General features: G+C 43.5%; 2 protein-coding genes across 16 annotated transcripts in view; one reads left to right on the top strand and one right to left on the bottom strand.

Annotated features, from left to right (window-relative positions):
* The window catches only part of RAD52 (RAD52 homolog, DNA repair protein), a 38,156-nt gene extending 32,009 nt beyond the window's left edge, over window positions 1-6,147 (top strand). The window contains exons 8-13 of one of the 3 annotated variants that reach the window (XM_046011980.1): window positions 2,571-2,767; window positions 2,905-3,041; window positions 4,009-4,089; window positions 4,457-4,672; window positions 5,122-5,194; window positions 6,030-6,147. In XM_046011980.1, the coding sequence (XP_045867936.1) occupies window positions 2,571-2,767; window positions 2,905-3,041; window positions 4,009-4,089; window positions 4,457-4,672; window positions 5,122-5,183 (693 nt within the window). In that variant the 3' untranslated portion in view covers window positions 5,184-5,194; window positions 6,030-6,147. Of the gene's footprint in view, window positions 1-2,570; window positions 2,768-2,904; window positions 3,042-4,008; window positions 4,090-4,456; window positions 4,673-5,121; window positions 6,008-6,029 lie in introns of those variants that run through there. The other 2 variants (XM_046011981.1, XM_046011982.1) reach the window with 2 other exon arrangements.
* A 251-nt stretch (window positions 6,148-6,398) lies between these two features.
* The window catches only part of WNK1 (WNK lysine deficient protein kinase 1), a 152,310-nt gene continuing 144,840 nt past the window's right edge, over window positions 6,399-13,868 (bottom strand). For 6 of the 13 annotated variants that reach the window (XM_046011979.1, XM_046011971.1, XM_046011973.1 and 3 more), the window contains 2 exons: window positions 9,917-10,104; window positions 6,399-9,410 (listed from right to left, as the gene is read on the bottom strand). In XM_046011979.1, the coding sequence (XP_045867935.1) occupies window positions 9,093-9,410; window positions 9,917-10,104 (506 nt within the window). In that variant the 3' untranslated portion in view covers window positions 6,399-9,092. Of the gene's footprint in view, window positions 9,411-9,916; window positions 10,105-11,054; window positions 11,082-13,019; window positions 13,062-13,868 lie in introns of all 13 variants that reach the window. The other 7 variants (XM_046011965.1, XM_046011968.1, XM_046011972.1 and 4 more) reach the window with 2 other exon arrangements.

Here is a 13,868-nt window from a genome sequence, read left to right as displayed (position 1 = left end):
TTGACTTCTCTTTTGAAAAGTAACTATTGTCCTGACTTCTCTATTCTGATTTTCAGCCTCGTAGAATTTTTTTTTCTTTTCTTAAAAAGTGATCTCTACACCCAATGTGGGGCTCCAGCTTGCAACCCCGAGATCAAGAGTTGGGTGCTCTAATGACTGAAGTGGCCAGGTGCCCCAGCCTTGTAGATTTTTCCCCCTGTTTTTGAACTTCAGATAAATGAAATTGTTCTTTATAAAAATTCACTTAGGTATTAAAATGTACGTGTAAACATGTAGAAAAGTACATGCATCATACATGTTCAGTGTGATGAACACATCCACCTAACCAGCATCTAAATCAAGATAAAACATTATCAGTGTCCCTGAAGTCTCAGTAGTGTCCCTTCAAGTCATTGCCAAGGCCTCCCCTTCTCATCACTACTAAGGGAAGCCACTTTGAGCAGCATAAATTAGTTTGGACTCCTTATACGTTTGGGAACCCAAATATACGGACTATTTTGAGTCTGGCTTTCATTCAGCAAGTTTGCGAGACTCATTCACGTTGTGTGTAACATTTGCATCATATACTTTTCTATCGCATGAGCATAGCACAACTCAGTTGTCCATTCTGACTTTAACAGACATTGGAGTTTTTGGGTAGTTGTTGGTTGTTTTGAATCGGGCTGCTGTTAGCATCCTTGTACACGTCTTTTTGTGCACACACAACCACACACACACAATTTGTCTTGGGGATTCCTGGGTAAGGTCAGAGGACAGCATGTGTCATTTTAGCAGATTCTTCCAGTTTTCCATTGTGGTTGTACAAATTCACACTCCTGCATGGCACTGTACAACTTCAGCTGTTCCACATCCTTGACAGGACTTACATTGTGAGTCTTTTAAGCTTTTTTCAAAGCTCACTTTTTCCCCATTTTTCCCCTTGCAGTAAAATATACATAACAAAATTTACCATCTCGGGGCGCCTGGGTGGCTCAGTCGGATAAGTGTCTGCCTTCAGCTCAGGTCATGATCCCAGGGTCCTGGGATCAAGTTCCACAAGATCCCACAGAGCTGGGATCAAGTCCCAAACTTTGCCTGCTGCTCCCCCTGTTTGTGCTCTCTCTCTCTCTTCAAATAAGTAAATAAAATCTTTAACAAAAATAACAAAAAAAACCACCCCAAATTTACCATCTTAACCATTTTAGGTATACAGATAGTGGTAGTAAATACCTTTGTCATCAGCACCATCCGTCTCTATAATTCTTTTCTTGTAAAACTGAAACTGTAACGACAGCTCCCTGCTTCCTCTTCCTCGTGGCCTCTGGCAACTGCTATTCTACTCTGTCTTGCTTTTTTGCTCTAAGTCCATACCTCATATAAATGGAATCATACATATTTGCCCTTTTGTGACTGGCCCTAATTTCACTTAGCATAATGTCCTCAGTGCTCATCCTTGTAGCACAAGCTTATTTATTTTATTTTTTAATTAAAAATATATTACTATTGGGGCGCCTAGGTGGCTCAGTGGGTTAAAGCATCTGCCTTCAGCTCAGGTCATGATCCCAAGGTCCTGGGATCGAGCCCCGCATCGGGCTCTCTGCTCTGCAGGGAGGCTGCTTCCCTTCCTCTCTCTCTGCCTACCTCTCTGCCTACTTGTGATCTCTGTCTGTCAAATAAATTAAAAAAAAATTAAAAAAAAATATTACTATTATTTTTAATCTCTTCCCCCAACATGGGGGCTTGAACTCATGATCCCGAGATCAAGAGTAGCTTACCAACTAAGCCAGCCAGGTGCCCCAAGTTCCTTTATTTTGAACCTACTTATATACTTTCCAATGTAGATAAGAAATTTCATATTACAGTTGTCATTTTTAGGTTATCTTTATCAAAATGTGGTCATCTCAATTTCTCCTTTTCAATTATTCTATCAATATGAATTGAGGGAGAAGTTCTCCCAAGCGAAAAGCTCTGGGTTTCTGTAGTGCTTAGGGCCTGGAAGTAGAACACTGTGCCCAGTGCCATGAAGTATCATTAGTTCTCACGTTTTGGTGAGATGCAGGAACGACCCCAAGTTGGGAGATTTCCAGGAGCCTTTGCTAGCACCCTGCCTCCGGGCTTTGCAAGTTTTCTTCTTCCTCTCATTGGAAGCAACCTGAGGCTTCTTCAGTGATGAGTGTTGTATTTAGGGGGAGTCCTAGGAAAAAGGGCAGAGAAAGGGTAGGCCTCCACAGATTACATATGATCATTTCCATGAAAAGAGTGAAAAAGTAGATAGCGTTAGACTGATCCAGCTGACAAGAGATTCAAATTAGGGTTTATCGACCATTTGCCCTGAATCATAAAGTAAGGTTCCTTTTTATCAAAACTTGATCAAATCAGAATGGTGTAAAGTAGAACATGAAATTGTTTTACTGTAATAAAAATACTAGGTGAAGTGTGGATCCATTGTCTGAGCTTCACAGGACCTAGAGGGAATGATGGATCAAGGACCGTCAAATGCCATATTTCAGGAATCTAGATCATTGAGACAGGGACAAGGAACGGGAAGTGTGGCTGGAAGAAGTTACTAACCCCCTTTCTGCCCTTCTTAGTTGCCTCTTGAAGTGGATTTAACAAAAGCAAAAAGACAAGATTTTGAACCATCTGTGGAACAAGCGAGATACAGCAGCTGCCGGCAGAACGTGGCTCTGGGGTCCCCCAAACCACAGGAGGTGACATCCCCTTGCAGACTGAGCCGCTCTGGTGATCCGCACGCTGTGGGGCAGGAAGAGAAGGCCAGCGGCTCCCGGTACGGTCATGGTTCCCTCCCTCTCCTCCCTACGGGGTGGAACGTACCTCCCCATTCACTGCCTGAGCCGGTGCGTTGGGTGCTGTTCGCTGCGCTGGCCCCGGATCACCCCAGCTTGTTCTCTCATGATGCTCAAGTCTGACCGCCGCTGAGAGCGAGGCCACCTACCAGCGGAAGCTCCGGCAGAAGCAGCTGCAGCAGCAGTTCCGGGAGCAAATGGAGAAGCAGCAGCAAGTTCAACTGTCTGCTCGGGAGGTTGAGAAGAAGACTCAGGGTGTGTGAGAAGGGTGGGGGCAGGGGTTGGGGCCGAACCAGACCTCAGTAGGATATCTCTCGGGTTCTGTGCAGGGTAGAGGAGTCTAAGCACCTAAGATCATTTCCCCATTTTTCAAGACATTCCTTTTTTTTTTTTTTAGGGAAGGAAATGGCCCTTGAGAGAATCTAGAACTAGAAATTTCAGGGTAGAGAACATTTCTCTCAGGTACTTGGGCCGTGTCTGCTAGAAAAAGCCTTTCTGAGTGGTCTGTGAAGAGAAGGCGGAATGGTTTGAGGATAATGGGGGCTTTTGGCCATGCTTCATCCGTGAACTTTAGATTACTTGAGGCGACTTAGTAGTAGCACAGACTTTTTTGTCTTTCCCAGAGTAGAAACAAAGAAAGGGCTTATCCCAGACCAGCTGGACTTTTGCCCAGCTTCTCTCTAAGATTCAGAGGACTTTCTTCGCGTTTAGTTCATTAATATTCCCCTCAGCCCTGACAGGCTTAAACTAGTGTAGGGGGAAGAAAACTTACCGTGGTGGGGATGTTCTTAATAGTGACGGCTATTCTGGATCTTGAGCTTCCAAGCCACTGCAGAAGCTCCTGGCGGGAAGGCTGTGGGGAGTGACTTCCCACAGCCAGAGCTGCAGTTTCTATTGGTTTTCCATTTTCAATTTCTGCTTAAGATTTTTTTGGAAAAAAAAAAGGACAAGATAGCTTCTAATAATAACCTATTTTTGCTGCTTAAGGAGAAATGAACTCTTCCACCCTGTCCCCCAATTTGGTGAGAAGAAAAAAGAATCCAGTCTTTCTAGTCTTGTAGATCTGTAGGTGGGGACGGGATCAGGAATCTTCTCTGCTCCTGGCTGTGCTAGAAACTGGTGTGACTCTAGCAGCTTCGCTCTTCTGAGGCTCTCTCCAACGGTTAAGTGATTCTGTGACTTTGTCCTCTCCACTACTCGCCCTCCTCCATGACTCTGGCAGCACCGCCAGCAGCTCCTCTGACGCACAGCACCTCTGTGACTGCCGTTTCTGAACCACTCGTAGAGAAAGACTTCCTTACAGGTTGGTAAGAGCCACGGACATGACTTAAGCATCCATCAGTAAGTACCTACGACATGCACTTTTGGCAGTTACTGATACATTTTAAAAGAGGCATAAAAGAAATCTTCATTTTTATCTGTTTTATAGTCCCATGAAGTTTTGGGAAAAAAGGGAGCCCAATGGACTGATGGCAGGTCTGAGGACACACACTTGGCTCCCCTATTGACCTAAGAGAAGCTCCAGTGTACTTTCAGGGGTAGGGGAAAGAGAAATGCCAGGAGCTGTCCCAGTCGACGTGTGATGTGGGATTTCTTAGGACCAGCTTTCCCCAGTGCTTTATGTGAACACTGGGCGATGCTGCATTTTCTCATGATCTCGGTCCTTGCAGACAGTCTTGGAATGTGGGATATGGATCCAGATGCAGGCGACAGTGATGTCAGTCCCTTGTCTAAACCAGAACTGCTCCAGACCTCTGCTACACCAGCTCTGAAGAACCAGAGGGTGACTTGGGACAGAACTCCACAGAACCTCTGCCACCAGAATCCACAAGCAAAATCTGGACCCTCGTATCTCCAAACTCACAACCTCAACCAAGATGTAACAGGTAGTGAAGTGTTTAGGAACAGAAATTAAAAGAACTTGGGCTTGATTCTATGCCTTTTAGAGGAAGAATGATATTCCACTTGAGGAAGTTGGGTACTGTCATGCCAGAGGAACAGCAGTCTAAGAAAATGACAAGTAACAGGTTTATGAGCCACAACTTTTCCTTTGAGGTCCTGACCGGAGGTGCAACCCCTGGTAACCCTTGGTAGTAGTAGGAAGCTTAACCGCGAACTGAATGAAGAGCTTTTCCTCATTAAAGTAGGCCCATTGCGTTTGGTTATTGCAACTTGATCTAGCATTGACGGACTCTGCCCTCCTAAGTTTTCATTCTTGGCTTTTCAGCTTAAGTTAGGATTGTTAACTAACAGAGTACAGAAATTACTAGCCGTCAGTTTATTTCTTACTTGGAAAATCACAGCAGCCACATTTAAATTATTTTTTCTCCCGTAGAAAACTGTGATATTGCTGGGAAGAACCAGGACTTGAAGAAAAGGAAATTGGATCCATCCTAATGGAGGCTCAGGTCACATCCTTGACTTTGTCAGAAAGGGACTTTCAAAAACTACTTTTTGGTCATAAAACTGTTAATCATTCCTAGGGAATGAGCTTTATTTCCAAGGATTTGCCTTGCTTCAACTTAACCAGAGGATCTGACTGTTGGAGCCTGCTGTAGATAAAGCTGAGCAGTCAGAAAACCGAGCTTTAGAAGAGGTTGTCATACCCTGCAGGGGGAGGCTCGGAGATTAAACACCTTTTCTTTGGCTCTTGAGGTTCTTCACTATTTATTCCTAAACTGCTGCGTTAGTATGTATAGAAATTTTAGGAATGCCCAGTGGCTACCTGTCCTGTAAGCAACATGAGCCATACTACTACGTACCAACTTTTACAACTGCCTACGTGGAACTGTAACGTCTGCCGCTTTTCACCTGGGGCTTGGTGTTACTGTTGTCCACAACCGTGTTTGTGTATCCTCCTGAGAACAAAAGCTACAGCGGCGTTTAGCTACCTTGCATCAATCCTGGCTGCAGTCTTCATCTATGATAATCTCTCGTTTATAGGTTTACGGTGTCACTATCTTGCAGTTTTTTTCCTGATCAAGGAAATGATCGAAGGCCAAAGAAAAGGCATTTTAAGACAGCAAAATAAATTCTTTCCTTTGTAACAAAAACCACAAGTGGGTGTTTGTATTTCTCTGTTTCAGATGTGAGATATAACCCATCTTAACATGGGTTTTTTTCATAATCTTAAATGTTTCATAACTCCCTGCCCCCATGATGAATTTTCAGGTTCTTTTTAAGATGCATCTTGGGCTGTGCCTTTTATCTAATCTTCAAGCTGTGGCTTTTATTAATTTTTAGATCACAGATCCATTTGTGGGCAGCTGTGAACCTGAGGCAGGGAACTCCTAACATACAGGAAGGCAGTCAGCCATTTCTATTCCCATGGAAGATGAAGAGGCTGTAGCTTACCGTGACGGTGATTTCCCCTTTATCGTATTTCTCATTACATGGATCTGGTCATATGTTCATCTTTTGGTTTTGACATCCTTACCTTTTTTTTTTTTCCCCCAGAAAAAACTCTCCCTTGTCTGAAGCGCAATCTTAGTTCAGAACTGCTGCTTTAAAAAAGTTCCCGGAATCAGGAATCCAGTTATAAACTGTATACAACTCAAAACTGAGCTAATGAGATCATGAAAAAGGAATTTGCTGGAAATGAAACCCCACAGCTCAACAAAAGCAAGTTTGGTTTATTCGAATGGTTTCATTAAATAAGTCTACAAAGGTAACAAACTGAAGCAAAAAGCGCAGTCTTACAAGAAGCGCCACACCCAGAGTTAGTGCAAAATGTACAATTAACGGCTGCTGAGAAACCCCCAAAGTTTGAATTCAGTTTATTTGTTTTTTCAAAACAGTGTACATTGTTAAATAATGTAAGGAAAACATTTATAATTCAGAAATATTTTTTGTAATGTGGAAAAAGATACTCAAAGTGTACTATTAACACAAAAATAATTTAAACAGTTCAGTAGCACTAGTTCATTCCTCTAGGCTTTAGTTACTTCATCCACAGGAGGGAAAAAAAAAATCAACAGTAAATAAAACCAGTTCTTACTTTTTGTAAGTGAAGAGATCTCAAAATTAACCAAAATAACAAAAAATAATGTGCTGCATTTGGTTCCCTCGTTCCTCTAGTAAAAAGTACGGTTTCATTGATCTTAGGTGGTCCGTTTCTCATTTACTTGGCACCTTCTTTGTTCTATCCTTACTCTTACCATCTCCTCAAGAATCTTAAGCAGAGAATAAATAAGTAAACAACTTTGAAGCAGGGCTTGGAACCCCTGTCCTTTTCATTTCTACTCTCCTAAACCTTCAGCGTTCTGTGCATCTCTGGGACCTAGGCTAACTTACTGACAAAAACAGGGCCCACAAAGGAACAACAGGATAGGACAGCCAAGCAGGCTCCCCCTATTGTGGTGATTCCTGGGATGTGCTGTTGAGGTGGGTAAGAGATTGGAAACATGTTAACTTCCCAACTCAAGAGTCAAGAGAAGAAACATCCAAAAAATTAGGAGTCCTAGCTTCTTTCTGCATCTTCACAGATAACAGAGATCCCAGACATAGCCAATTAGGAGAGTTATTTCCTGAAAGCTCTGAAAATAACAGAACTGCCCATCACAACTAGGCGTAGCACTACATAATACTGATTGGTTGCAGTTATTACTTCGGGGGAGTCTTTGTTTATATGAGAATGTGAGAATATCAGCTGCAGTTCTAGACATAGAGGTGGCACAACAGATGTATGATCCTGCAACCATCTGGACATCACACAGGCAATGAATAGGAATAAGCACTCTGTCTTACGATGCTTAATTCAGATGTGGGTCCACTTTCCACAAAATACAGTACCCCAAGCTGAGAAATGCATGATACACTTGCAACAAGAGGAAAGCAAAGTTTTTCTTAGAGCATCTTTCTCCATCGGTCACTTTCCACTATCAACGTTTCCCAACTTAAAAAGTAGCCCCCACCCCCTTCCCTTTCTATTCAGCCATTTCCACTAGGTCTTGTCTGTCAAGCCTGACGATTAAGTAGGCTCATAGCACCCCGTGGGCCAGGCAGCACACAGCTTCCTGACAAGTCTGTTCTCCTGTTCTTAGTCTTTCATTCATTTATCACACACCACCCTTAATCTTTTAAATTGCTCAATTTTGTTACCACACCCCTCCTTACTGTTGAAACAGGAACTTTCTGCTTTCAACCACTGATGTCAACTTAACTTCTCACCCTGCTCATCTTACACCTGCTCTAAACAAAACTGAATGACTTAAAAAACAAACAAACAAAAAAAACCACAACAGAACAAAACACTCAGTTTCCCTTTGGCATAATCCTCTGCTGGGGTCACATGGACCTAATATCCTTCCATACGCCCTCTGCTGATCTGGGGTCTGATGAGAAGTTGGTGCTAATGGCAGAAGCAGTAGAAGTCCAAGGCACTAAAATATCCAGCAAGCAATACTGGGAGAACAGAAGTATTCAAGTACAGTAATTTATACAATTTTACATTCACATTTATTTATCTACTACAATGGAAATACAAAGGAAAAAGCTAAAGTGTCTCAATAAGTAAAGGACAGAGCTTGCTTTTTTTTCAACTTTTTAAACCTTTCATATTTTACTCTTAAAACTACTGTTGTCCAACAACATTTATATATCACAGTGTTTCCACATCAAAACTGATGGCAAAGTTACATGTCCGCAGGGGACTTAATTTTTTTTCCTAATTGCTAATGCTGCAGTCAAAGCTGCTAATATCATTTGCTTAAAGCACTAATGACCTATTATAAGAAAGGGTTGAAAACTCAGTCCCCTGGTGTTTTTCACTGGGTTCTAAACCAAAAAGAAAGAAAGAAACAAAAGTAGAAACAAAGAAAGGAAAAAGGGAGGGGGAACAGGGTAGGAGAGAGCCCAATTGTTTGTTTGTTTTGTCTTGTGGTTTAGATTCTTGAGGGAATAAGGGATTTGGGGTGGGCACCAAAATTAAGAGCTCCACCCATTTGAAAATACAGATGGGTTTGGTTTTCCACTGAGCTCTCTTGTTGCTTTCTGATAAATGATTCTCTTTTCTAGCCCTCACTATTGGGTGTAGAGAAACAGGAAAGCATAGTTTGAAGCCGCCCCATCACAAGAAAGCTGCTCTTTCCTTCTTGTTCCACTCCAATAAATGGTGAAAGGGGAGGGAGAGTCTCAATTCTGAGGGCTCTAAGCGGTATTAAAAACATTCCTTTCTGGCAAAAAATAACCAGTTAAATGCAGCACTAGTAGTTAGTATATAGGCTACTTTCCCATTTCCCCCCCTCCCACCCACCCCTCAGCATTCCATCTCCTGGCCCCAAATCTACTCAGTTAATGTCTCTAGGTCTAAGTGGTCCGCAGGTTGGAACCTGGGGGGTTGCTGATGGACTTCTGCAAACTGCTGATGTTGAAATTCTGTAAGGAGGCAGTTCCCACAGGCTGGAACTGGCCAAGCGGCTGTGGTGCCGGGCCACCTGTCCCACTCCACTGAGTGCCAAAGGGGGGAGGTGGAAAACCGTACTGCTGTGGGGGGCACATAGACTTGGTGAAGTGACCTAGAGAGGTAGCTGATGCTGCAGAGATGGGGGCAGAACCACCCAGATTTGAGGTCATGGAGATGCACAGCTGACCAGGTGCAGAGAACTTCCTTGCCATTCCAGGGCCCTGAAAACAAAACAACTGCATGTCAAATCTGGTGTGGGTATAACCCAGAGGGGAAATGGGTGGTACCAAAATCTAATTCTAGAACTGGGACTGTTCGAACCTTACAGGGTGTAGTAAAACCAAAACCAAACCTTTCAACAGTTACTGTCTCTTTACACTTGCCAAATTAAGGGTAGAATAACTACCGTGCTTGGAAGTGGGCAGAGTCACGTGCATGTGTGTATATACACACACACACACATATATATGTATGTATGCATGCAATATATATATGTATGCAATTCAGGGTGGTAAGAGAAAAGGGGAGAAAAAACCCAGTTGACAAACAGGTAGCTAGGGATTCAAAGACAAAAGGGTTAACTGGGTGTTAGAATTTCTGAGCTGCTAAAGAAGGCTACCGCATGGAATGCTAAGCACTAGTTAGGTAGTTGGTATCACCTCTGCTTTAGATGTGTGCTAAGTGATACTCTGCTAGATTAGGGAAATGACAAAAAGAGAAGACTTGCCTCATAATTCATGTGTCCTTTGCTTCCTCTCCTGCCTGAAAGATTCATGGCATCTCGGGCCCAATTGTCTACCAGCTTGTGCAGGTCATCTGTGAATGTGCCCTTCCTGCTGGACGTCATGGTAGGAGGCTGAGCTTGGGCGGCTTGGCTGTTCACTGTTCCCCCAACAGTGTTTGTGCTGCTGGTCCCTAGAATTAGATGAAGCAATAGAACACAACCATTAAAAGGAGTTTGGGTTAGAACTTCAGAAAGAGGGAAAACTTCACAGGATGATGAATGGCAAGCCACTGAATGGGAGAGGATAAGCTGGGAAGGCATGCAGAGGGGAAGGGTTCAAGGGTTTCTCTGGCCACATGTTCCCACATAAGTAACAGGGTAATGAAAACAGATTCTCTTTAGGAGTTGTGGCAGATGAAGCTGAACACTCCGGATGAGGGCAGGCACAAAGGCTGGGGACTTTTAGCCCACTCACATGGTATTTCAGAGTACTGAAACTTACTTTCAGCACCCCATTCCCAGCATCACACTGATGAGGGAGGTGCGCTAATGTCAGGCTCTAGAATGCTGCAGAATGCTGCAGAATGCAGGGCAAAAGAAGATGATTTCTTGAGCCCTGAGGCAGGGTTAAAAGCAGGAGTTAAAGGATTGCAAAGGTAGATTGCTTGGCCCGGGAAAAGATGGGGTTCCCAAACCATGTGGATACTATGCCACAATCTTCAGCCATTCTTTAACAGAAAGAAGCGATAGGAGAGATCGCATGCTCTGTTCAAAAACCTTTTTCACCTGGACCCACACACACAAATTCATAAACATAAACTCGGGAGGAATGAAGGCTTCAACCTCTCCCATTTGCTTATGAGTTAAGAACCAAGATTACTCCTGAGGAAGGTTCTCTGCAGTGCCTGAATCGTTCAACTGCAGGAAGACATGGTTTTCCTGAAGATGACCTCAGTTTCAATTGGTTTATGAATTCTCGCCCCTCCCCCACTTCCCAGAAGAGCAAGCACTCGCAAGTAGAAGCAACAGGAACATTCAGCTGAGGTAGGAGTGCAAAGGGAAGGAGGAAGCTTTGAGGTTATGATGAAGGAATTCTATTTCTATGGTTTGATGAGAAAGGAAGAAGGGGTCTGTGTCCTGCCTGATTTCGGCTCTGCTGGAGGGCACACTGAAGATTATTCGAAGAGGCAAGTTTTAGGGAAGAGGGAAAGAAAAGTCAGGATCTTGTTTTTCTTCCCTCACCCCCCACTTTCTTACCAGATTTCACATTTCCTGCAGAATAAATAAAAGCTACTAAGGTAAGTTGTGAGCTGCTAGGCCTTCAGATATCCAAGTAATGCTGGGGGCTCAAAAAAATGCATACATAATCCTGCTTTCCAGGTCCACGCAGCACCAGAGCACAGCGGCATGCCCCGAAGCAACTCTGCCACAGAAAAGCCCTAGAATCCATCACTGGTCTCACGTCAAGTTTGTACCCCACCACCTTGGGAATGGCACCCACAAACATGTCTGCATGAGAGTAACAGCTAATTCTGAGGTGAAGCTGCAGAGTGAGGACGGTCACATGCTTCTTACCACCAAGGCAAGACATGGATGTACTGCAGCGTGTATTAGCTTACTTCTTAGTGCCCACTGGAGCCACAAGGGGATAGCTACTGCACAGACAGCGTGAAGGGAAGTGTCAGTTCCCCTACGGTACAGGAGACCCAAGTGGAAAAGGATAAAAGCACAGGAAACAGCCTGCCTTAAAAAGCAAGACAGACCATGGTGGGGAAGCAGAGAGGGAGAAGCGCAAGCAGTGAGGGTGGCAGTGTGATAGTGATAAAACCCAGAAAGCAAGCACATCACATGCATGAGGACTCTCTTCCTGTTTGAGTACTAATTGCTTGGTGAGCTTGATGATGAGTGAGACAATCAAAATGAAAACCACAAACAATCACAAGTGAGCAGAACTGGTAAAAGCCAAATCCAAGCAGCTCAGTAGAGATGAACACTGCTCGTTCACGAGGAGCCATGCCGGGTGTCACACCTCTCTAGTCACCTCTGATGCCGTGAGGCTCCTTTATAACCAAATTTCATTTTTCATTTTAATCTGTCTTACACAGGACTGGATTCTGACGTGGGGTTTATAGACCACGATGGGGGAAGGGGTCAACCATATAGTTAACTTTTTTATTCTGGTTTCTGAAAACAGGCTTTCCCATTAAAGGAAATAAACACATCTCTCTCTCTGACCAGAAATGAACGCCTGGCAACAGCTGACTTGACTACGAAAGCTAGGAGAATGGATAGTACGTTTAGCGCATTTAGTCCATCTTAGCAGTAAATAGGTTAAGAACACTACTTGCAATGCAGGTATTTCTGGGAATGCTGACTGCCTTCCAGAGAGAAGTAACCTTGAAATCCTTCTCAGTTCTGCTGCAAAGCTCTAAGAAGTAGTCTATGTTTTACCACCCAAAATCCATTTTTAAATTTTCTCCTGCCATAATACATTTCCCACACCACACACCGCCAGATCCTAGGAACAATAATTTACTCTGAGTCACAGCTCATTACCTAATAGGCCAAATATACAGAGTTTTCTGACTGACCCTCTAGGTGGCCGGTTGGGTAGTTGAACTGTCTGTACTTTAATGAGAAGCCACCAGTCTAAGAAGCCAACTCTATAAAGAAGTGCTTCTCTCTTCACCAATCTACCAGATGTCTCACATTATGATTTGTGTATGTGGACTTTTCCGTGTTTGGATCAGTGCTGATTTCCCAGTGGGCGGAAGAGTGGCTGGCATGGACCTGCTGACTAAAGGACTCCCTTTCCCCAAAGAGCCAGGCATCCCTGATCTCTCTATATATCATGGGCTATCAACCCGTAATTGTCACAAAGCCAGACTCACAGAGGGTCATCACATGAGAGCAGACTATGAGGTGATTTCTTAATCTGCCAGTGGTCAGCAATTAAGCAGGTTAAAAAAAATCTTAGAAAAGGCTGCAGAACTAGATAGATGGAAATTGGGAATGAGGACGTTGTGAAGCTTCAGGGTTCCAAGAACTCATGGATAACACGCTTTGCAATCAAGGACCAAAAGTAAGAGAAAGAAAAGATAATTACTACAGAGCTGGTTGCAAGGACAGACTTTTTTCACCATCTTCCCTGAAGCACAAAGAGAGAGCAACGTGTTAAAGATAAAGAAACATCAATGTAAAATATTAGAAATCTTTAGAATCTCCAAATAGCACACAAAGTCCCAGCAAGAGAAAGCAGAGAGAGAGACAGACTGGTGGGACCTTGGAGCTCCTGCCACAGGTAAAGTTCTATGGACGCAACTTACGTAGTTGTAACATGGGTGTCTGAAGAACGGAGGTACCTGGCCGACAGCAGAGCTTCCATACCCAATTTTGGATCTAGGAGTAATGCTCTGCACTAAGGTTCTGGGATGGGAGAGGAACTCCAGTCTCTCAGGTCTTACTGCTTGAATTGCAAATACCCAAGCAGTCTTTCCACTGACCCTGTCCCACTTTCTGTTTCTCCTGCTGGGTTGTTAAAAAGCACTTGATTAAATGCATTAGCAATTCTACCCCAATAGACTGACAGTACCACCATTATAGTTTTGAGTCAATTTAAACTGGCTGATACATTTCCAAATCCTAGCCATACACACTAACCGCTTCCGCTCCAGAAATCTTTAAAAGTATCTGGAAAACGAGCAACTTTTGAACATAAATAAAGCATTAAGCCAAGCCGTGCTTCCAAACCATAATCTATTTTGAGAGCACAGAATAACACATCTAAAACTAGAAACATCCCATCTCTGTTAAGTACCTGTTTTCGCTTCCATATTTGCTTTAATTTGCCTCCTGCAAATTTGTTCACCAAGGCTTATATGATGTATACTCAAGTGCCTTCAACAGATGTAGGGTCTCTTTTTTTAGACCCAAAAGGAAGTGATAAGATTTAATA

Source organism: Meles meles, chromosome 7 (assembly GCF_922984935.1).
Source record: "Meles meles chromosome 7, mMelMel3.1 paternal haplotype, whole genome shotgun sequence".
Taxonomy (NCBI): Eukaryota; Metazoa; Chordata; class Mammalia; order Carnivora; family Mustelidae; genus Meles; species Meles meles.
The sequence above is the reverse complement of the archived record's forward strand: the minus strand, read 5'-3'. Positions and strand labels throughout refer to the sequence as shown.